Raw genomic sequence first — 22950 nt, 5'->3', positions numbered from 1 at the left:
AGGTTAGTGCTATGCACATATGATCATGTGATGGTGCTACGCACACATGATCACATGATGTTGAGCGTGAACTCTCAACACCTTCTCTCAAGATCAACATCATGAAGTACGCCTTCCCTCAAGATGATGATTCTGGGGAATTGAAGAAGGACTGAGCATTACATTCCATCACACTACCATGACAAAATATGAAGAGGGGAGAGGAGAAGAGTGGAGATGAGAAGAGAGGGCACAGCTAGAGAGCACACCACAAATGACTAACTGTACCGTCGGTGAAGATAGAACTGCAGTATATAAAATATGATCTATATTACAAGGCTTGTGGCAATGATGCCGGGAATTGCCAAGAGGCTTTACAAGGCTGAAAATGATGTGCACGATGCCGTGAGATCGCTGAATAGGCTTTACAATGGTGGCATGTGTGTTTGAAATCAAATGCTATCTGCCCACTGAATCAATCTGCAATGCCTCTGAACTCTGAAGTCTGCTCATTGAACTGATGAACGTAAGGTTTTAGGTAATGTAATGATGTGAAACCGTATGTGAGTGTATGGACTGACTCTGAGTAGGTACTAGTCGATAATTTCGAGCATGGCTTAGATAGGCAACTTGGGGAAATTCAAAGCATCCCCTCTATGGCAATCTAGTCTACTCTGATCTACTGCTGTTGCGGAAACTCTGGTTCATCTGGTTTCTCAGGTTGAGAATCCTGGATGTGTTCTTGGACTCGTAGAGAGCTGCGAACATATCCCATGCTTCTTTTGATGTCTTGACTGTGTTGAGCTATCTTAGCATGACATCTTGCACATTCTACTTGATTAGGTGATAGGCATACTTGTCTTTCTTGTCCCATTCTGCTTGAGCTCGGGCAATGGCAGGATCTACTACTGGTGTGGAAATTATTTGTGTAGATGTAGATCCCGATGTAGATTCCGTTGCTGGTGCTGGAATGGCAGGTGGAGTAGAGCTACTGGTGGCTGGATTGTCCAATGGTCTAGGTGTAGACCCATCGACATACTCCCATTTGTCCTAAAGTACAAGAATGGTCTCCATTCATTTTTTCCATGTACTGTAATTGGAGTTGTCTAACTTAGAAGATGCCTCCAGATTGAGGTTGCTAGTTGACATGGTGCAAGAAATGTACTCAGAAGTGTCGTGAAGATCTCTGTATAAATCAACTGCAAATACATTGAATATGCCAAGTGAAATCTCTGTACCATGACAAAATATGAAGAGGGGAGAGGAGAAGAGTGGAGATGAGGAGAGAGGGCACAGCTAGAGAGCACACCACAAATGACTAACTGTACACTAGATTTAGTTGAAAAAATAGAATATATACAAACCCTTTTAGGGTTAGGGTTAGGGGATCTAACCCTTTCCTTTATAGCACTCTATAAGGTTAGTGCTATGCACATATGATCATGTGATGGTACTATGCACACATGATCACATGATGTTGAGCGTGAACTCTCAACACATCTTCCTCAACACGTACCATAAACTCACTTCAAGTTCAAGTCACCTTTTGGGTGATAAATAATAGTTCAAGCATCTTATACGAATCAATTAACCACCCAATTGGCTCTTCAAGCATTATGACAATCCATTGGGAATAAAATCAACAAGGTACTACCTCAGCTATCCCCTATCGGGTCCAGGCACAAAGGTTAAATAGTATTGAATTACAATCCTTGTACTTCCTTACTCTTCGACAAGACATAGCCTCAACAAGTGTAAAATCTTGCAATGGAACCCATATGGGATCAGATTCTAGAAGGCTACCCCTTATTCATAGACATGTGTACCAACAATGCAATGGATCATTTGGAGCACAAGAGATTGACACACAACAAGATCCAATTTTATACTTACCTATGTTCTCATGCAAAGGTAATCCCAATGAATTCATTGCTTTGTTTGAGTGCAAATGGTTACGAGATACCTCAAGGCAAGAGGAAGATTATTTGAACATACTCCCACAAGCAAATACAATAGCTTCCACCAACTGTACAATTAACTTCACAAAACCCTCGAAGATAAATTCCTTCACGAAAAGAATTTGGATCTTTGTACATAAAATCTTTAAACTTTGGAACCTTTGCGACAAATAATTCATCTTGAATCTCCTAACCTTATTAAGTTTACAAGAACTATTGGAAAAGGTCCAACTGCTACATAAACTGAAATTAGTAAAAAAAAGGGTTGAAGCTTTGTACTACAATATATCGACACTCAAGTCCATGTATGGTATACTTATACATGGGTTATACCATGAGAATTTGGATTAGAAAGCTTCACCAATGGAGATGGAAGCCATGATTGTGATTACCAACGCTCTATTGTTTTTATTGCTTCTCATTATCACCCTAGACCAAAGAGTCCATAAGCAACAACCAACAATATCTCCCATGTGTACAAAGTAACAAGTGAAAAACTACTTCAACATGAACGTATTTCAAGAAGAGGATGATGGTCCACATAGCTCATACCAAACGATGGCAATACCATCTTTTGTAGAAGCCAAACATACATTGTCATTGTTAGGACTTAACATTTTGCATGCTCACAAGAAACATATCAAAAAATTATCCACATGGAACCACACCCAAAGGACGACTCAACAAACATCGCCTTCTAACAAGAAATCTGAGATCAAGCAATTCAAGCAAATATTCCACTAAGAAAAACCTTGTGTGGTAGTGTAGCCTACTATGTTCTATAGTTTAACTACTTTATTTACTATGGTTTGGGTACCATGTACGGCTTGGGGAATTAAAAATGTCCTCATTTGTACTCAGTTGCTATTGGGGCTATTTGCACCTCGTGTGTTTCCTTCACACATGTTGGATATCAAATGAATGCACAGCTCTATCTCGTAAGATCCACTCCTCACATAAACAATGAATGAAGCTTTTAACAATTAGTTATATTACTCACGACCAAAGATGTCGAAATTGACTCAAAATGAACGTAGATTATCCACCGAACTTCTGCCTCAACTCTACTGAGTTTGTTGGCCTATTACAAACATAAAATGACCCTACTAACAACCCTAGCAGCTGTGCTAGCAACTAGACTACAACCTCATGGCTCTAGAGCACGTGAACACGACAAAGAGGAGTATCTGCATCACGATGGGACTATGTAGAGAGACTGCACCGCCATGCATCATAGCACCGCCAAGTGGAGCGCATGCAACTGCTCTTTCATCTGAGGAGCCATGAACGCTAGTCAACCAATCAACTTCAACAAGGTGTCTTCTCCAATTAAAACGCGCCATGTTGTACTAGTACTCAGAGCTCCCTAGCACTCAATTATTCCTATGAGGATCACCCCTCCCTTGATCCGAATAGGGAGAAATAAACACAACAAAAGATGCCGCATCCTTACCAAGCTTGTTGCTAATACAACACAACTCAAACACGTAATACTCTGGAGCATCGTAGCTCCATCAACATTGTCTCATCCAAGCATCAAAGCTTGGCAATTTTGGCAACGTGGCCAATCAACTCCAAACATCCGCAACTCAAAATGCCCAATCTTGGTCGGGAAGATTATCTTGATACAGAACCTCTTGATGTGTCCGAGCTTACCACAGTAGTAGCAAGCACACAATCCTCTGGTCGTATTCTTTTTATCTGTCATGGTAAATGCAGTATCACCTGGAAGGCAGACTTTTCAAGAGTATTGCCTTTTGATCATCGTCCTCAACTTTGGCACCATCCTCTTGCAGTTGCTTCAAGAGTGCCTGCATGCAATTCAAAAATGTTGCGAGGTCTTCGTTGTCACCCATATGGAGGTCGTCAAGTTGCTGCTCGAGATTTGCTTTGCAATGACGCATTTTTGTTCCGAACAGTGCCTCTAGGATTGCCCACTTAGCTGCTGCTGACTTTGTAAGCTCCAGATGGTGGAAGTACTCCTCTCCTAGCGCTCGTCCCAACATGCCAATTGCTTTGTCATTGTTCTTCCTCCACGATTGTTTCTCTGCTTCACCAGTTGTCCGTTCCTTCTCTGTTCCAGATACAATCTCCCACCAGCCCTTCTGCATGAACCATAGTTTGGCTGATAGCTGCCAGCTCGGAAAGTTCCTACCAGTGAACTTGACGACAGATGTCTCTGTCTTCTTCAATGACTCCATACTTCCTCTCTAGCATGCACCAACAGATTCAAGAAACAACTGAGAGAATACGGTAGCTAATACTTCTAAAGAAAACTTGGAACGACGATGCATTTTACTCCTTGGCTTCTTTGTCTTCCACACCAGCATACGACCATCAATATCAAGGCTGCCTGAGCCGAGTCTTCCGTCTCTGCTCATGAATTCTCACGACCGCGCTCTGATACCAAATGTTGGATATCAAATGAATGCACAGCTCTATCTCGTAAGATCCACGCCTCACATAAACAATGAATGAAGCTTTTAACAATTGGATATATTACTCACGACCAAAGATGTCGAAACTGACTCAAAATGAACGTAGATTATCCACCGAACTTCTGCCTCAACTCTACTGAGTTTGTTGGCTTATTACAAACATAAAATGACTCTACTAACGACCCTAGCAGCTGCGCTAGCATCTAGACTACGACCTCACGGCTCTAGAGCACGTGAACACGACAAAGAGGAGTATCTGCATCACGACGGGACTATGTAGAGAGACTGCACCGCCATGCATCGTAGCAACGCCATGCACCGCCAAGTGCAGCCCATGCAACTGTTCTTTCATCCGAGGAGCCAAGGACGCTAGTCAACCAATCACCTTCAACAAGGTGTCTTCTCCAATTAGAACACGCCATGCTGTACTCGTACTCAGAGCTCCCTAGCACTCAATTATTCCTATGAGGATCACCCTTCTAACGACACACAACTAACCAATATCTACGTGCAAAAAGTTGCAGCCACAAATTTTATTCTGAACTTTTACGCAGTTTGACATGCTTTGATGTTCTTTCTAGGTTAGAAAGACTCCGCAAATTCACTATTGAGCTGAAATTTGTACAAAAGATCTCAAAATCAATGAGAAAGGCAAGCTCCTTAGTAAGCTAGGATGCAGAGGTCACTTGTGCGTTGAAAAAAAAATAAGTCTCTTTTCTTTTAACTAGAAATGTTCCCATGCTAGACTGCCAGGGATAATCGTAACCAGGCCCATTCAATTATCAAAGTCAACGTTAAGAAATGTACAACACTCCACAAACTATCTTCCCACTTCCATTTTCAAATCCCCCTAGTGTTTTCTAAGCTCACCCTTCCAATATGCATATATATATATATTTTTTGACAGCATGTCTTCCTCTTATCTAAGCTGCCAACAAACTGCAGTATAGGCTTAGTCTAGATGACCCTTTGATTCTCTCACACCACTCCAATCTCTAACTTTCCATCAATAATTATGCACTTCTAACTTGTGGTCTTCTGGTATGCATCGCTTTTAATTTTCGTTTTAAGAAATGGTCCAAGAAGCATATCTTCTGGACTTCATTGTTGTGTTTCAGTCATTCATCATAGCCACCAGGAAGAAGTGTTCTGGGTTGAGGAGACACATCAATATCTTTGGAGCTTGGAAATATCCTCTTTGCACCCTCTGAGATAATCCTGGATGGGAACAAAAGTTCTGCTATACTGCCACTGTGAGAAGCAGTACCCAGGCGACTTTGAACCCAACCTCTGCCTCCATCAAATCCATCCCTAACTACCCAAGTATTTTTAAATCCTAACCTTGTCAAAGATCTTGCAACAAACTTTGCCATATCTCCATACCTGTCAATTAACAATGCCACACATAAAAATTTAATTCTCAGAACGCTTTCTTGCAGTTTAAATATCCAATACAAGGGCACAAAATGCTACAGTCATAATGAAAGATGCAACTCACTCAGCAGCATTCTTAGCAACTCTGAAAAATTCACACATTCATCTGCTATATCGTGAGCCGGCTATTGCATGCCATGAAGGCTTTATTTCGAAAACAATCAAGGACACATTAGCGCATAGTTTGACTGGAGTTGTGTGAATGCTTTTGCGAAGAATCAAAGTGCCAAAATTTCAGTTGCCATACTGAAAATATATTTGACATATTGGGAGAGACGAGGAGAGGGGAGTGACAAGGGGACTGCCCAAGAGCAAAGGGAAAGACTAAGAGTCAACCACACAATCAAAAGAGTTGTTGCGGAGGCAAACGAGGAAGTATATTGCATATACTGTCAACATATATGAGAACAGGTTAGTTGAGAATGAAGCAAGTATCATCACACTACACCCGCAGATTACATGAATATCTACATATACTGCATGACCTACGATCTAAGAAAGAAGACAGAAATATGGCTGGACATTGCGAATACAGGGCACTCAGCTTACCTATCCAGAATTACAAGTTTGGATGATTTACTGATCCTCTTCAAGTAAGAAATTTTGATGGCTGCCACCTCTGCCTCTGCTCTTCTATAATCTCTTAGTTGTCCTTTGAATTTGACAGACAGATCCTCCACTCTGCTCAAAGGTTAAAATTAGGTGTTAGTACCCTGTACCTCACATCAATGTCGATTCAATTCACTTCTAATGGTAGAAAGGACATATTTTGATTGAGGAAACCATTTCAGTATAACAGCTCCCATTTTCAGCAATTAACCATGACTTTTATTACCAGACTTAAAAAATCAACCTACCAAATTGCCAACAAAGTCAAAACATTTCTTCGAGAGATCAGCTCACTGTCTTACTTTTTTGTGACCCAAAATCCACCTATCTTTAAAAGTGCCTTTCTGTTTCCAAGAGTGCTCTCCTTGGATGCACTACTATCATTCGCTTGCATTGTCAGGACTTCCTCCTGATTTAAAACCTTACAACCGTAAAGCATCAACATGCAAACATTCATCCCATTCCCAATTAGAAAACTTTGGTCAAGAACTACAATCTACTAATACCTCAGAACCACCCATGTCAGTCCAAGAACTACAACTCTACTCATACCTCAGAACCACTGTTGTCAATGGCGAAAAAGAGCAACTAAACTGAGCTGCATAATATAAACCAAAGGCTCAGATATGCGCTCCAGTCAAGATGGACCCAATCAATACTTACCTCTGAACAAGGAACATGCATCATTACATTGATGCATAGTTTCAGGCAGTCAAGTTGGACTGAATCATCATGCTGCTGCGAAGGCAAAATCAAAGAACCGGAAGGCCAGTAGCTTTCCTGCATCTTACTAGAGGTGGACACATTAAGGGAAACCTTTACTGATACGAGCCAACAATACATGCCGAAGACAAGCAAATGACTTCTTACAGAACCCAACTGAGACTGATACATTAGGGTGATTTCACAAGAAATAGGTGCTCCATCAAGCATATACACATAAAATGACTGAAATTTCAAAAGGGAAAGTAATGCAGTCATCTTCCCAGAAACTGCAATGAAAGGGGAAACGGCAGATTAGAGAAAGGAGTAGAATTGGTAGGAGGGAGAGAGATGAAGGGGAAGAAGGAGAGGAAGGGGTAGAGGGAGAGGGAGAGAGAGAGAGAGAGAGAGAGTGAGGGAAAGAGAGAGATAGAAGGAGATTGGGAGAGAGAGAGTAGGCAGCACGTATAAGGAAGGAGGAGGGAGTAGATGGGATTAGATGTCACATGGAAAGGTTTACAATGAGTGGGGATGCAGACTTATATAGTCCCTCCACATGTCCCACCTAAAATCCCTCTAAAGGGCCTCTAAATTAGCCCATTTCCCCCCTTCATTACAGCAATCCCTTCCCATAGAATTTTGCCCACAAAATTTTACATCCTGGCTGTCCAAACGGTGCAGCAAACAGCAACTACTAATCAGCCCGGAAGGAGATAGGGGTAGTCTTGGACAATGCTTTCCGGCTGCCATGAATTTTCATCCTCGGGGAGACCTTGCCATTTGATAAGATACTCTACGTAGATCTTGTTTCTGAGCACATGGTCTCTGAAACAAACAATGCGCTCTGGGGCATAGAGGATGCGACCCTCCTCATCCATAGGTGGTAGCTCACGAAGAACTTGGACATGCTGTCCTACATGCGGCTTCAGCAAGGACACATGGAAAACATTGTGAATCTTGGAGGTACTGGGTAGCTCCAATTCATATGCCACCTCTCCAACTTTGCGGATGATCTTGTAGGGACCGTAATACCTGTGAGCAAGCTTCGTGTTGGTGTTACCTTTCAGCGAGGTATAACGGTTCTTATGGAGGCGTAAATGCACATAATCCCCTTCTTCAAAAGACAGATATCTTCTGCGTTCATCCGCATACTTGGTTTGACGCAGAGGAAGGACATTCCCACTTTGCTTGGCTTGGGCATCCTGCATATTCTCTTAGCCAATTGCAGAAGGGCATCCACTCTTTCCAAGTCACTCCTTGCTTGCTGATTTTTCACAGCTATGTCTGCCATTAAAGGCGGCACCCCAACCTTGCATCCATACATTGTTTCAAAAGGACTCATGCCAATGGAAAGGTGTTTGGTACTGAAGTAGCAAAATTCAGCCAAAGCTAGCCACTTACCCCAGGACTTCAAATGTATCATGACAAAAGTGCCTCAAGTATTCCTCCACCCATTTGTTCACCCTCTATGACTGTCCATCCGTCTCTAGGTGGTAAGCAGTGCTAGGTTTGAGGAGAGTACCCATCGTTGTAAATAAATCTTGCCAAACGTGACCTATAAAACTTTGCATCTTTGTCACTGACAATTTCTTGAGGGAAGCCATGATGCTTAAAAACATGCTCAATAAATTACCAAGCAACCTGTGATGTCGAATACCAGGTCTTAGTGGGTATGAAATGAGCCTGTTTTGTCATTCTGTCCACCACCACATAAATGCTATCCCATCCCTTCTCTTTAGAAGGCAACCCTGTGATGGAATCCATAGCAATATGAGTCCATTTTCCTTCTGGGATAGGGAGAGGCTGTAAGAGACCTACGGGTAGCTGGCTGCCCACCTTATTTTGTTGGCAAGGCAAGCATTCAATGACATATTTAACCACATCCCGCCACATGCCATCCCAAATGAAACTCCGGCTGATTCTTTCATGTCTTAGTGATACCAGCATGTCCTGTTGTAGGAGATGCGTGCATTTCCTGCAAAACCAGCCGTTTATACTTTGAACAAGATAAATTCTGTCCTTGCAGTACAACAGCCCATTATGAAGCTTAAATTCAGGATGCCCTTGGTTTGAAGGCTCTTGTAACTCCAAAAATATGGGAGATGCCTTCGAATCCTTCATATACTCTTCTTGAATCCCATGAATCCAATCTTGATAGATGGTGGAAACGGCACACAGACTGCAAGCCCACATTCTAGACAAGCCATCGGCAACCACATTTTCTTTCCCCTTCATGTACTCAATGTCAAAATCATAGGACTGGGCTGCAGCCAACCACCTCTTCTGCTTCATGGACAAATTGCGTTGCACAAGGAAGTACTTGAGTGTCCTATGATCCGTCTTAACCTTGATCCTACTACCATACAGGTAGTGGTGCCATTTCTCGAAAGCATCTAGTATGGCCAGCATTTCATATGATAGTCCAATTCCTTGGCTGTAAATTTTCTGCTCTCGAAAGCTATACCTCCATGTTGCTGTCTCTGAACAGCCCCCAGGCCTTTGCCACTTTCATCCGTCTCTACAATGAAAGGGCGTGAAAAATCAGGGCACACTAATACAGGTCCATTGCTCAAGGCATGTTTGAGGTCCTCCAAACTGAGTTGTGCTTCTCCTTACCATTTGAAAGCATCCTTTTTCAACAAGTCAGTGAGAGGGGCTGCCCCTTGGCAAAATGTTTAATAAATCTCCTGTAGTAAGAAGCCAGACCCAAAAAGCCTCTGAGTTGGGTGAGATTTTGCAGCTGTGGCCAGTCCCTTATGCATTTTACCTTGGCTGGATCCACCCGAATTCCATCCTTGCTCACAATGTGGCCAAGATATTCAACCTCTTCTGCCATGAAAGTGCATTTGCTGGCTTTAGCATAGAGCTGATGCAATCTCAAGATTTCCAGGCCTTGTTTGACATGTTTGATATGTTCCTGCTTGTCCTTGCTGTAAATGAGGATGTCATTAAACGAAACCAGCACATATTTGTAAAGAAGAGGCTGCAAAATCTTATTCATGAGTGCCTAGAAAGTAGCCAGTGCATTGGTCAGTCCAAAAGGCATAACTTTGAACTCATATAAACCTCTTTCTATGCGAAAGGCTGTCTTGTGCTCATCTCCTTCTCTCATTTTGATATGATAGTAGCTTGACCTCAAATCAATCTTAGTGAAAAATCGAGCACCCTTGAGTTCATCCAACAGGTCATTTATCCTAGGGATCAGAAACCTAATCTTGATAGTAGCCTTATTCAAGTCTCTGTAGTCAATGCACATGCGGTATGAACTGTCTTTCTCCTTCACCAGGAACACTGGGGATGCAAAAGGAGAAGTGCTATGAGAGATAAAATTCTTCTCAGGCAATCCTCGCACTTGTGTAGCCACTTCTTCTCGTTCTACCTTCAGGAGATGGTACGGAGCCTTATTAATTAGCTTGCTACCAGGCTCAAGCACTATGGCATGATCAACATTGGCAGGATCAACATCTCTTCATGGAGGCAACTGTGAAGGTATATCAGCAAACACATCTGTAAATTCTGAGAGCAAATTCTGCATATCACAATCAATCCCCTTTGTGGCTCCATTGTCAGAAGCCTCATCCGCATCATGTGATCTTGTTGTCTCATCATGAGAGGCATCGAATGAATCTGTGGCATCAACCAAATCCTCATCATTAAAGATTTCAACGATCATATTGAGCTTGGCTGAACCAGTATTCCGCATCTTGCAAACATCCCGATGCTCAAAGGTCCATTTCTCCCCACACTAAAAGCATAAGTTTGCCTTTTTTCTACTGCTAATTATGGCCCTGGTATACTACTCAGTTTCTGATTTTTCATTACCACCTGTAGGCTTAGTTCCTGGCTTGGCATCTGATGGTCTATATGGCTTGGCATAGAACATTTTACTACCTGAAACTGTAGGAGACCTTGGAAAGGGCACTGCTGCAATTTTTTTATCATGCCAGTCACCCATCTTAGGCTTCTTCTCAGCCTCATTTGCAGCACCATGTATGCTGCCCATTCCACTCTTTTACTTGCTGAAACACCTCTACCAGTTGGGCTGCTCTCTCAATAGTTTGAGGGTTATGCGCCTTCACATCTGTAGCCAGAGAAGGACTTAACCCCTGGATGAAATGCAGCGGCTTCCCCTTTTTAGATACGTCCTGCACAAACAGGAAAAGCCTCCAGAAGCGCTGCACATACTCTTGGACTGTACTAGTCTGCGACAAGCATAGAATTCAGCCAAGTACTGATCCAAGACGAGTGGGGATACGAATGTAGTGACCATCAATTCTTTGAAACCCCTCCAAATGGTTGGTCTCTGAGGTGAATCCCTCATGTATCACCACCATGTGTGCGCATAGTCCTGCATATGCATACCTGCAAAAATGATGCGCTCCTCATCGGACTTGGGGTAGAAGTGGAAATAGTCTTCTAGCTTCATGAGCCACTCCTCCAACTCATTGGGAGTGCGAGTGTCCCCTTTAAACTTATGCACTGAGAGCTTATCCTTCACATCCTTGGCTGCACAAACACGGAAAGCCTCCACAAGCACTGCACATATTCTTGGACCGTACTGGTTTGCGACATGCATAGAATTCAGCCAAGTACTGATCCAAGACGAGTGGGGATATGAATGTAGTGACCATCAATTCTTTGAAACCCCTCCAAGTGGTTTGTCTCTGAGGCGAATCCCTCATGTATTGCCACCATGTGTGGGCATAGTCCTGCATATGCATACCTGCAAAAATGATGCGCTCCTCATCAGACTTGGGATAGAAGTGGAAATAGTCTTTCAGCTTCGTGCGCCACTCCTCCAACTCATTGGGAGTGCGAGTGTCCCCTTTAAACTTATGCACCGAGAGCTTATCCTTCACATCCTTGGCTGCATATTGCTTATTGTACCCACCAGAATGTCGGGCATCCTCACGCTTAAGGCTCACATACTGAGGAAAGGGCATCTCATACCGCACTTCCTCAGGCAAGGCTCTGTAAGAGCGTAAGGCATCTGAGAGCATATAGTATGTGGTCACTTGCTGCCCATTTACAGCATTCTGCTGCGTAGTAACACCACCAGCCCGATGCACAGGCTATGTCTAACTAAAGGTGTTCACATAACTTGAGTCAAGTTAGTTAGCTAGGATTAGGTTAGATCAACTTAACTAGGGTGAGATTAAGTCATAGTTAGGTTAGGTTAGACTAACTACCTCTTCTAACTATCCTAAAGGTCTTTAGGTCAGCGGACTAACTGCCATAGGTGACTTAGGACCCCACACCCCCCCCCCCAACCCCCCCAAAAAAAAAGAGAAGAAGTCATAATTTCCAGCCTCTCTTTCCATAATGCATCTATTCTCCCCACTTTACCACAAGAGAAACTTCCAAAAATGGGTCGCATGCATGTCCTCGTACGTGCAGATGTGATGGCCTTGGAGATTACAGACTCGGAGGTACAAGCGGAGGTCACTAACATATAAACAGAAGATTGGCTTAGATCTACAGGAGCAAATCTAATATTCACAGCAAGTAAGAGAGCTCAAGTTTAAGGTTGCAGCCCTTGGAAGAAAAGTGAAGTACAAAGAGAGCAATGGAAAGCAAGAAACCATTGCAGAGGTCATAGACAAATGCAGCACATCTCCATCCACACCAATGCTTGTCTCCACAGTCAAAGAGATGAAGTAAGTTCAGTCAAGCAAGAAATGGCTATTGATGCCAAAATAAAAGTCAATAGAACAGTTTTGTATGTGAAAATAAAAGAGTATGAAGCCCTAGAACAAAATAAGAGAATCTCACACATTGGGGGGCTGCCAGATAGCTGCCTTGGTGACAAGGAAGGATACACACACATGCCTCATGAAGGAAATACCACACATCTAGTGGGATGAGAATGATATAAGTTATATTACTCAATAAGGGAACACAAGTGCAGATTTATTTCAGAGAGAGGGCAGCAAGGGTTATTCTCAGACAAACAAATAAGTTGAAGGGTATAAGGATTTGGATATCTGAGGAGCTCGCTCCAACCTAGCTCAAACAAAGGAGCACTAAACTCAATAAAGGGAAGGATGCACCTAAAGCTAGGTAAATGGGCTGTCTACTGCATTAGGGATTTTGAATCCAAACCCAAAGACCCTCAATCTTAAACTAATGCAATGAGGGCCACTTTTATGATAAGATTAGAAATTGGATGTGTGCTAAAATAATTTCGAGCTTAGATGCCATGTGCACTCCTTGACTCTCTGATACTCGCACATGTAGTGATGTGTACTTTGTCTCATAGGCCTGTTGAAAACGGTAATCTCTCTCTCTCTCTCTCTCTCTCTCTCTCTCCCTCTCTCTCTCATGAGGTACTCAGACACTGCGAGAGGATACTTCGAGCACGGAGACAAGAGCAAACTTTTTCCTTGGCTGATCCCTCTCAAAGCTCTATCATGGAGTTTTTTCAGCCAGACGACATGGACCCCCACGAGACGAGGCCTCGACATGACCGTGACCCGATAGCTCAGACAGAGGGTTGACACACAAATCACACTTGGGGACATCCCCTCCCTGTTTAGAGTCGGATCCCGACCAACAGGGGTCACAGTAGCCCTGGTTAGATGCAGAGCTATGACCATGAGACATGCCAGGGCTGCACCTTTGAGTGGCCGACAGCACTCTATTGCCATGATGTCCTGATGATGATGATGATGATGATGATGAGATAGTCAACTACCAACATGACTATGTTGTACTTAGGACTTAATACAACCATTCTGCATTTTTTGCATTTGCATTGGTGTGGATGCTCGTTTAGTAGCTCCACCACCATAGCTCGTTTGTACCAAGTTTTTCACAATCTCATAGGCCCATCGGTCTTCCGAAGACTTTTAATAAACTTTATTTCTCTCTCTATATATATGTGTGTGTGTGTGTGTGTGTGTGTGTGAGAGAGAGAGAGAGAGAGAGAGAGAGAGAGAGAGGAGAGCTCGCAGCTGGAGCAGCCAGCCCAAGCTGCAGTGACCAAGCTGCAGGAGAGGTAGAGCAGCTGAGCAAACGTGACAGGAGCAAAAATCGACAAAAGGTGCCCGTACACTTTTATATAGAAACCCTAATTTAGGTTTTCGCCAAAAAATAGGCTGTTTCACGAAATGTCTTGGGCAGAAATGTTTCAAAATGTTTCTGCAGCCCGAAACACGTTTTGAGATGACTTTGGATTGCATACATCCTCTTTTTCTTTCTATTCAAGAACACAAGTAAGAAAAGCTACGTAAGGACTTGCCAAAGCCGAAAAGCCGCCCGGGGGAGGGGGGAGGAAAGAAAGAAAGAAAAAAATTTTATTAGAGTCTTCGGAAGACCGATGGGTCTATGAGACTGAAAGAAAACTTGATACAAATCACAGTAAGGGTGGAGCTACTGAAACGAGCATCATCACTCGTGCTAAATCCTAAGTCTGATCATACATAATCAAATACATCTGGATGTAACAATGAAAAGAAAAGGATTGGAGCGGAGCGGAACTCCGTATGTCATGTCACCTTGGTTGGTGCATAGCCGGTGATGGGTCGCTGGCGCCCGTCATGGGGTGCCGTGCGTCTTGATCTCCTAGACGAGGCTCGACGCAAGACCAGAGCCACCGTGACTCTCGTGGGACGTATCCCGAGTCTAAATAATGATGGGAGGTCCCCCAAAGTGATCTGTGGGTCCCCTCGATGTCTCGTGTCGTGCTGCGATCATTGGGTCGGAGTCTCTGTCACGTCTGCCGCTAGAGACCAGACGATCAATGTCACTCGATGGGAAGAACTCTGTGATCTTGCTCTGAGAGGTGTCTGATGATGTGGCCAAGCCCCGTCGCCTGAGTAAGTACTCTCTGTGTCGGACCCCCTCGTGAATGAAGGCCACGAGGCATCTCTGATCTGGGTAGGCGAGGAATCTGGAAAGGAGCCCGGAGCTCTCTCTAAAGAGGCAATGGTAGCGACCTCGGATCTCGTAGTACACTGGGTACCTGAAAGTTAAATGCTCCTCCGACTCAACCTCCTGACAGTCGCACAATATGCATAAGCGATGCTCCCTAGGAATCCCCTCTGCTCTGCCGCTCTCTATGCGAAGGCGGTGTGATGATACTCGAAACTGTCCGATGGAGATCCGTAGTGAGTGAGGCATATGAAGCTCAGTGTACCCCGGTGGTGTGATGAATCCCTCCTCTGAAATACGAAGATAGTAATCTCTGTAGAAACTCAGCTTCACTGGAAGCTCCCTCAGCTCCAACCAGGTCCTAAAGGTGTGTAGCTGCAGGAGATTCTCTCGAATGACCTGATTGGTGTGTGGCCGATCAGGATGGTGGGTGGGAGCACTAGAGGGGCATCTAAACTGTACTGAAAAGGAGGTATCCTATCGATGTGGAACCCTAGTCTCACAAACCATCTTTGAGTCCGTGCATACCAGCATCGCTCGTCTCCCTCTGCTGCCAACCTCATGGAGGAATCGAGAGCCAACCATGGCAACCTCTGTCTCCCTGATGTGCAGTCCCCATAAGATCTAGCCCGGTGTAGATATGTGATGGTCTGAAAGGCTGCATCTAGCTGGACTGGAGAAGCACCAAACTCGGCCTGAATGATGTGATGTGGTACAGACGGTTTCCCCCGAATCATCCGTGAGAGCATGAGGATCTGCAGGCGCTCCACCCGTGTCCACTCTATCTCTGACTGGTCAGGCCCCCAACAAGGGCTGCCATACATACCGACTGGTCGGACCAAGGAGTCGAAGAGAAGAGCCTTGGTCCGAGGGTCCTGGAAGTGGGAGTGGAAGCATTGTCTCTCTAGCCGAGCCAGTGAGGCTTATCCCCTATTGAGTCTAACCTGCATCGCTGGTCTCATCGTGAAGATCGGGCCGGAGAAGATGACCAGCGATCGACCCTTGGTCCAGGGTCCTCGAAGTGGGAGTGGAAGCATTGTCTCTCTAGCCGAGCTAGTGAGGCGTATCCCCTACTGAGTCTGGCCTGCATCGCTGGTCTCATCGTGAAGATCGGGCCGGAGAAGATGACCCCCAAGTAAGTGTATGAGAATACGATCTCAACTGGTGACCCACCAAAAGTAAAAGTAAACTGCTTCCGTTGCATGTTTGCTCGAGAGGTGTTAAAGATCATGACCTTGGTCTTGCCAAGGTTGACCTCCAAATCATGGGATAAACAAAAAGCCTGCAGTGCATCCAGGTGTCGCTGGAGCTCCTCGGGTGTGGACGACAAGAGTGCCACGTCATCTGCATAAAGAAAAATCCTGATGATAATCCCGATAAGTGAGCAACCGGTCCCTCCGAATGCCCCCATGAAAGTCTCAAGCTCATCGATGTAGAGGCCAAACAGGGTGATAAGGGACAACCCTGTTTGACCCCTATAGTACTCAAGATCTCATCTGTCCAACCTGCACCTGTCCGAACTCAGCCTGAGACTCTCTCATAAAGTGCCATGACTGCCCAGATGATCTCCTGATCAAATCCCAGTGTCTGTAGGCATGTGATGAGACGAGCTCGAGGTACTGTGTCAAAGGCTTTGCGGAAATCCACAAAGTAGCAATATACCCTCTACTTCCGTGATCTGGCCTCCTCAATGACACCCCTGAGTGTGAGTATGTGATCCATAGTCCCATGGTCTCGCCTGAAACCGGCCTGACCCTCTGCTCTGAGCCCTCTCATCTCTGCGAACACGCTGACCGATGCATCCAATACAGCTACATAGATCTTGCACATCACATGTCCAATCATGATAGTTTTTAGTTACTCGGGTCTATGGGATCCCCTGCCTTGTGGATGGGGGTGATGGTATTAAGTATCCAAGTGCGGGGGAAGCCAAGGCAAACAGCGTCATTGAATAGCTTTGCTAGGATCGGGGCTAACGTGTCGATCCCATATGCGATAAACTCAATGCATAGCCCCTCGTGATCCTTAGCTCAGCCATTGTGCAGTTTCAATGTCACGTCCTTGACTTCCCCTCTGGTGAACAACGTGCAAGTGGTGGGGCGAGATGTGTGTATGAGATCTGGAGTGGGCTGGTGTGGGAAAGATGGTGTGCATACGTGTGCCAGACTCTCGTGTCGGTGAGGGGTGATGGAGACCTACGCTCAAGGAATGTTGTACAAGATGTGCAGCAGCAGCTCCCCATTTCAACAACTGAGGAGGGCCATAGGTCAAGCCCGTTGTAGATGATGAGATCATGCATCCTGCCCAGATCAAGGAGCGCGTGTCCATATGGTGTAATAGGCCCGTATCGGTCCGATGAGGTCCTGGTCATACCTGCTCCGTCTAGGTCCATGTCTGGTAGCATGATAGAGTCGTCTCGAAAGTCCAAGAGTGATGCCTGGCACGTGCTCGTCCTGGCGTTGAAGTCCCCCATAAGGAGAACTTCCCCGTGGGCTGAAAGGTCTGGGATATCCTGATGTAAGGGTGCGTATGGCGATGTCTCACCCTCCTCTCGTGCCACTCTAGCGAAGTGGGATGTGTTTGGCGGGAAGTAGCATATTGCTATGAAAAGGTCACGGGTGTCTGTGCGTCGGCCACATGAATTAGGAGTGTGTATCCTTCCTCTCAATGGAGATGGCTCCAACGAGGGAAGACTTGTACAATACTGCGACCTCGCCTGATCCTCGGACTCCTCCTGTATCCCTCGTCTCATCCCTGAAGGCTGACTCCCATGTGTAGCCACTGACTATCAGTAGTGGACGCTCTGGGCTCTGGTGTGTCTCCGTGTACAAGACTATGTCTCGTCCTGTATAACACTCCGAGAAGTTCCCTGGGTCTATCCATAAGGTACCATTACAGTTCCAAATGGTGCAGTCTAGGGTCTTGAAAACCTGAGTCTCATAGGCCCCGTCCCCCTAGGGGGTACGGGTGGGAGCCCGACGGGTGCCGGTGAACAACCTACCATCTCGGACCACGGCCCATTTTCCCTCCTTGCAGACAACATCCCGCTGCTGTAGAAGAACTCGTCGCTCCTCAATCTGTAGTGGTGTCAAATCCTCGTCCATGGACACGGTGGGATGCTCTCGTAGAGCGGCTCGACGTGGGAGTGTCGCTAGTCGAGCATGTGAATCTTTGAAGCGAATGACTAGGAGCTGCTCTCGGTTGGGATCTCTCCCAACACGCCATGCTCTCTCTATGCCATGGTTGAGAACCCCCATGGTGGTGGTCACAAAGGTGATCGCCTCCTCCATGGGCGTCGTAGTGGTGCTGGTGCTGTCTCGCGCGATCCCTCGTATCCGGATGTTGAGGGCCTTTGAGGCCCCCTGCTGCTGCTCCTGTATGGCGGCTGAAACGGTTGCCTTTGCGGGCTCCCGTTTCGCCACGTCCACCCATCTAGTCGTCTCTGTGTTGAGGTTTGTCAATGTCCTGCCTCTCCATAGACACACTTGTGATCCTATGTGTGTGCTAGAGGGGCAGTTAGGTGTGTTAGGTGGAGCTAGATGCTTCTAGAGGATAGGGGAGAGATTCTAGGAGCTTGGTGGCCTTTGGTATGAGGTCATCTATGATGTCAGTATGGATGTCGAGGTAGCCTACATATGGCCCTCATTTCTCTTCATTCTTAGAGACAGTTCTTCATTTGTGTCCATCTTCTTGTCTCCATTTTGCTCAGCTTGCTCTTTTCCAACATGGTATCAGAGCAGTACCAACCTCCTTGAGCCTGATCCCACCACCTCATCATCATCTTCTCCTCTCTCCTGTTGCTCACTCTCACTCTCTGCATCGTCTTTTGCTCATCAGACCTCGCGACCCTCAGCTATGGCGTCTCCCCCCTCCTCTTCCTCCTCCTCCTCCTTGCCTTTTCGGAGGCCTCTTCGGTAAAAAGCAGCAGCAGCAACCACAAGACCAACTCCCTCAAGCTTCTCCCTACCTCGACATCGCTGTTCCATTTCCCGATGCTCTCCTAGCAGACACTTTCTTAGCTGGTCGAGAATTGAAATGCTGCTACAAGGCGTCTGTCGATGGCTTCAATGCCGCAACATTTCACGAGAAATGTGACTTTAAGGGTCCTTGCGTGATCGTGGGCATCACTGAGAAGGGAGTCAGGTTTGGAACCTTTAATCCAGAGGGTTACAGAAGTACAGACGACTACTATGACACATTTGAGGCATTCCTTTTCTACTAGGCTGCCGACGACGGATTGGACCCAGTGATGTTGAAAAAAAAGTGGGAGGCAGCGGAGCTGCGTTATTCGATTATGCTAGAGGAGGCCCTCAGTTTGGGACAGACGGATTGCTGATAGGACCGCCGCTAGCACCGGTGATGGGTGGCTTCTCTGGTCCTGATATGAATTCGAGAGTGGGCATACTTAAGGAAGGGAAGTCGAGATTAGGACTGTCGTATGCCAAGAGGGAAGATGGAAAGGACTCGATCTTTGGAGACGACAGCAATCTAAACCATGATCTTCAGCTTCTCAAAACTCTCATTATATTAGCTTGGCTTGCTAGTAAAGCTGCCCATGTGGTAAGACCTTGCCTTGACATGGATATTTTGCTTTGCTACAAGAAGAGGCTTCTTATCAAGCCCACATCATCCGGGAGATGATGAGTATGTTTTTTGAGCTCCACTTATATCTCCCCTAGTTGTCAAGATACTCTGCCTGAACAGTCCTCCAAAATGATTGTAATAAACTGTGAGTTCTTTGTCCTCACCTCTGGTCACCTATGATGTAGACCATGTGAGTATGTGTTGCCCTCATGGTACCTCTTGCAGACATTTTGCTTGTACATGCAAGGGAGATAACCATTGGGGGGGGTTGTGTTCCCCACTCTGTATACCTTACACCCATGGGAACCCTTGCTAGCTTGAGATCCTAGCCATTGATAGATCCATGACCACCATGAGATGGCATGTGACACCTTGTGCTAGTTGTATCCTTCACATAGCTTGAGGCAGTCCCTTGAGGGGGGGTTTGTCAATGTCCTGCCTCTCAATAGGCACACCTGTGATCCTATGTGTGTGCTAGAGGGGCAGTTAGGTGTGTTAGGTGGAGCTAGATGCTTCTAGAGGATAGGGGAGAGATTCTAGGAGCTTGGTGGCCTTTGGTATGAGGTCATCTATGATGTCAGTATGGATGTAGAGGTAGCCTACATATGGCCCTCATTTCTCTTCATTCTTAGAGACAGTTCTTCATTTGTGTCCATCTTCTTGTCTCCATTTTGCTCAGCTTGCTCTTTTCCAACACTTTGCTATAGCCGACTGTATCGTGGCCATCTGTGCCTCCATCTCTGTGACTGGGGTCCCTCCAGGTGCTGCTCTGAGGGTCTCGAGCTCCTCTCGAAGCTATGTGATGTCGTGTCTGAGTCCCTGGATAAGGGTGCCCTGCTCGTGTATAATGCGGGCCTGCTCCTGGGTGTATCGGGCCTGCTCCTGGGTGTAATGTGTCAGCTCTGCCTGACGGGCCCGGATGCTGTGTATCTCAGCCAATAGGAAGTCCCAAGCATCTGGTGGGGACCTAAGATGTCCTAGTCCAGGTGGGAACTGGATCTCGAGAGGGGTTGGAATGAAGGTGGGCTGCTAAGGTTGTACTGAGGGTGGGGACAGCATGATCTGGGCGGGAGAGTGGTATGTAGGAGTAGCGAGGCCGGATGAGGTGATGAAGGGTGGCTGACTGAAAGATAGAGGTGATACGAGAGGAAAGTACTGTGGAGCTGTGGCTGGTGGGGCCAGTGGTGAGGCTACTGGAGAGCAGACCTATGATGATGATGCAGGAGAGGGGGAGGAGAGAGGTGGCGTATATGATGAGGCGGATGATGGTGGTGAAATAGTGGTGGTAACCATAGAGGTCGAGGATGTGGTGAGTGGCATGGGCTTTGGGTGGGCCCCTTTCTTCTGGGCCGCAGTGCTATCCATTGTCAAACAGCTCCGGTTGTTGCGTTTGTTGAAGTACTCCAGATTGAGTTGCTTTTGTGTTTTCGCCTTGTCACCGTTCCCCTTCCCCATCTCCACGCGTATGCAAATTTGGACCGAAGGGTCCCCCGCCTAGTCTCCTGTCCTCATCCCCCTGTTCCCTTCAATATGGGGGAGGCAGCAGCGGGCAAAGAAGGGATTGCAAGAGGTCGGAGCTGTTGAAGAAGAAGAAAAAGAAAAGAAAAGAAAAAAGCGAGGGGGGGGGGTGCTGAGCGAGGGGTAGCGGAGGGATAGCGAGGGGGTAGCAGAGGGGTAGCGAGGGGGTAGCGGAGGGGGTAGCAGAGGGGGTAGCGGGGGTAGCGGAGGGGGTAGCGAGGGTAGCAGAGGGGTAGCGGAGGGGGTAGCGGGGGGGTAGGGAGGGGGTAGGGAGGAAGTAGCGGGGGGGTAGCAGAGGGGTAGTGGAGGGGGTAACGGGGGGGTACGGAGGGGTAGCGAGGGGGACAGAAGAAACCTTCATTTACAAAACACAACACTCCAGGTTTAAAATTTGCAGAGCACAACAAAATTAGTAGCACTTTCACACTAATACATGATAGAACACTTACGGAACACAAATGAGCCTGTTGTTCACATAGCGAGGTAAACTTGGGACTCCAGATTTAGATCTCTCTTTCTCTGTTCGGATATCAATTAGCAAGTAATCATTTTTCATGACCAAGTCAACAGCCTGCAGAGCTGATATTTTGCCTGAATCCAGAAAGCACACTCTGAATCAGCATGAAAGTGTATTCATTACCGAATGCAAGCAGATATACTTATAAAATAGCCACAAAAAAAGGTGATTCCAAACCCACCTTTATAGCCTCTGGAAGCACAAGCAATACTTGTTAAAATAGGAGGTGCCAAGAAACACACTAGAACCACAGCTCCTGCAGCTCTAACAAGGAAGAGGGAGTCTGTAGCTAGTAGCAACTGCAAAACACTCGATGCAACCGGCTCTATAGCTGTTGATATCTGTTTGGTTGCTTCCTTCACAATTAAGGCTACTGTCTGCCCCCAGAAATGTGAATCAGAAAAGCTCTGAGCAAGATATTTGTGTCCTAAGAGTATAACAAAGCATAGAATTACAGTAAAGAGCGAACTAACCTTTATAGCTTCAGCTGCTGGCTTTGTATTAATGCCAATGCTTTGCAAGGACTTCTCTGCCTGCATGGCCACATTAGTGGTGTTCTGTACGTACGGAGTTGTTGCTCCTATTGTTGCCTTAACCAAACTCATAATATGTTGAAAAAACATTCCCAGCGTTCCACAAGCAGCTTTTGTCACCCCTGTAATCTGCAGATACACATTTTGAACCTGCAGAAAATCCACGACTATGTTGCTGTAGTAGCTTCTCAATCATGTCACTGTATCACCCTTACAAACCCCGACTTCAGTTCTATTTCCGACAAGCAAAATAATGCATCTTAGGACAAGCCTGATGGTGGAATAACACAAGCAAAGGCAAAATGTCTAAACTCCCACTTTTAGAAGGTTGAAATGACTGTTGGAGAGGTGCTGGAGTTAAAAATGCAGATACAGTTTAGACTAAAACAATCAAATTTCCATCATGTTCAAGACTGGGCTTAACTCATTACTGCACATGTGTGTGTATATGTGTAAGGCCTGAATGACTGAAGAACACAACATAAAACATACAAGCCCAAGTCTTTGTGTGCATATATACATAGGGATGTGTGTGCACATGCGCATGAGATTTAGAGACAGGTTCAAGAGTTACTTGAACAAGACCCAGTAGTTCACCAGTGCTTTTGTCCCTTGCGGACTATACGGCACTAAACAAGATGACTGCAGAACCATTTTTCTATCCCATGTATTGATGAGATTCTAGATAGTTTTAAGGGTGCGAATATTTTCAGCGAGATAGATACTTTTATAGATCAGATTTGTAGGATACAAATCCCAATGCTTCTAGCAATTCACAGCCACCTCAAGATGCCAATGTTCAGTCT

General features: G+C 45.8%; 1 protein-coding gene and 1 pseudogene across 1 annotated transcript in view; one reads left to right on the top strand and one right to left on the bottom strand.

Moving 5' to 3' along the window:
* Positions 1-5103: 5103 nt before the first annotated feature.
* The window catches only part of LOC147901026 (calcium sensing receptor, chloroplastic-like), a 28620-nt gene continuing 10773 nt past the window's right edge, over positions 5104-22950 (bottom strand). Inside the window, exons 2-6 of the mRNA XM_087376071.1 lie at positions 22085-22294; positions 21793-21988; positions 21544-21685; positions 6359-6490; positions 5104-5758 (exon numbers count right to left, since the gene is read on the bottom strand). Coding sequence (XP_087232197.1) covers positions 5494-5758; positions 6359-6490; positions 21544-21685; positions 21793-21988; positions 22085-22294 — 945 coding nt within the window. The 3' untranslated portion in view covers positions 5104-5493. The remainder of the gene's footprint in view (positions 5759-6358; positions 6491-21543; positions 21686-21792; positions 21989-22084; positions 22295-22950) is intronic.
* LOC147901027 (uncharacterized) lies at positions 12487-19633 on the top strand (annotated as a pseudogene).

The sequence above is a fragment of the Dipteris shenzhenensis genome, chromosome 6, assembly GCF_047967505.1.
Source record: "Dipteris shenzhenensis isolate YYH24624 ecotype China chromosome 6, Dip_SZ_1.0, whole genome shotgun sequence".
In the NCBI taxonomy this organism is placed as follows: domain Eukaryota; kingdom Viridiplantae; phylum Streptophyta; class Polypodiopsida; order Gleicheniales; family Dipteridaceae; genus Dipteris; species Dipteris shenzhenensis.
The sequence above is the reverse complement of the archived record's forward strand: the minus strand, read 5'-3'. Positions and strand labels throughout refer to the sequence as shown.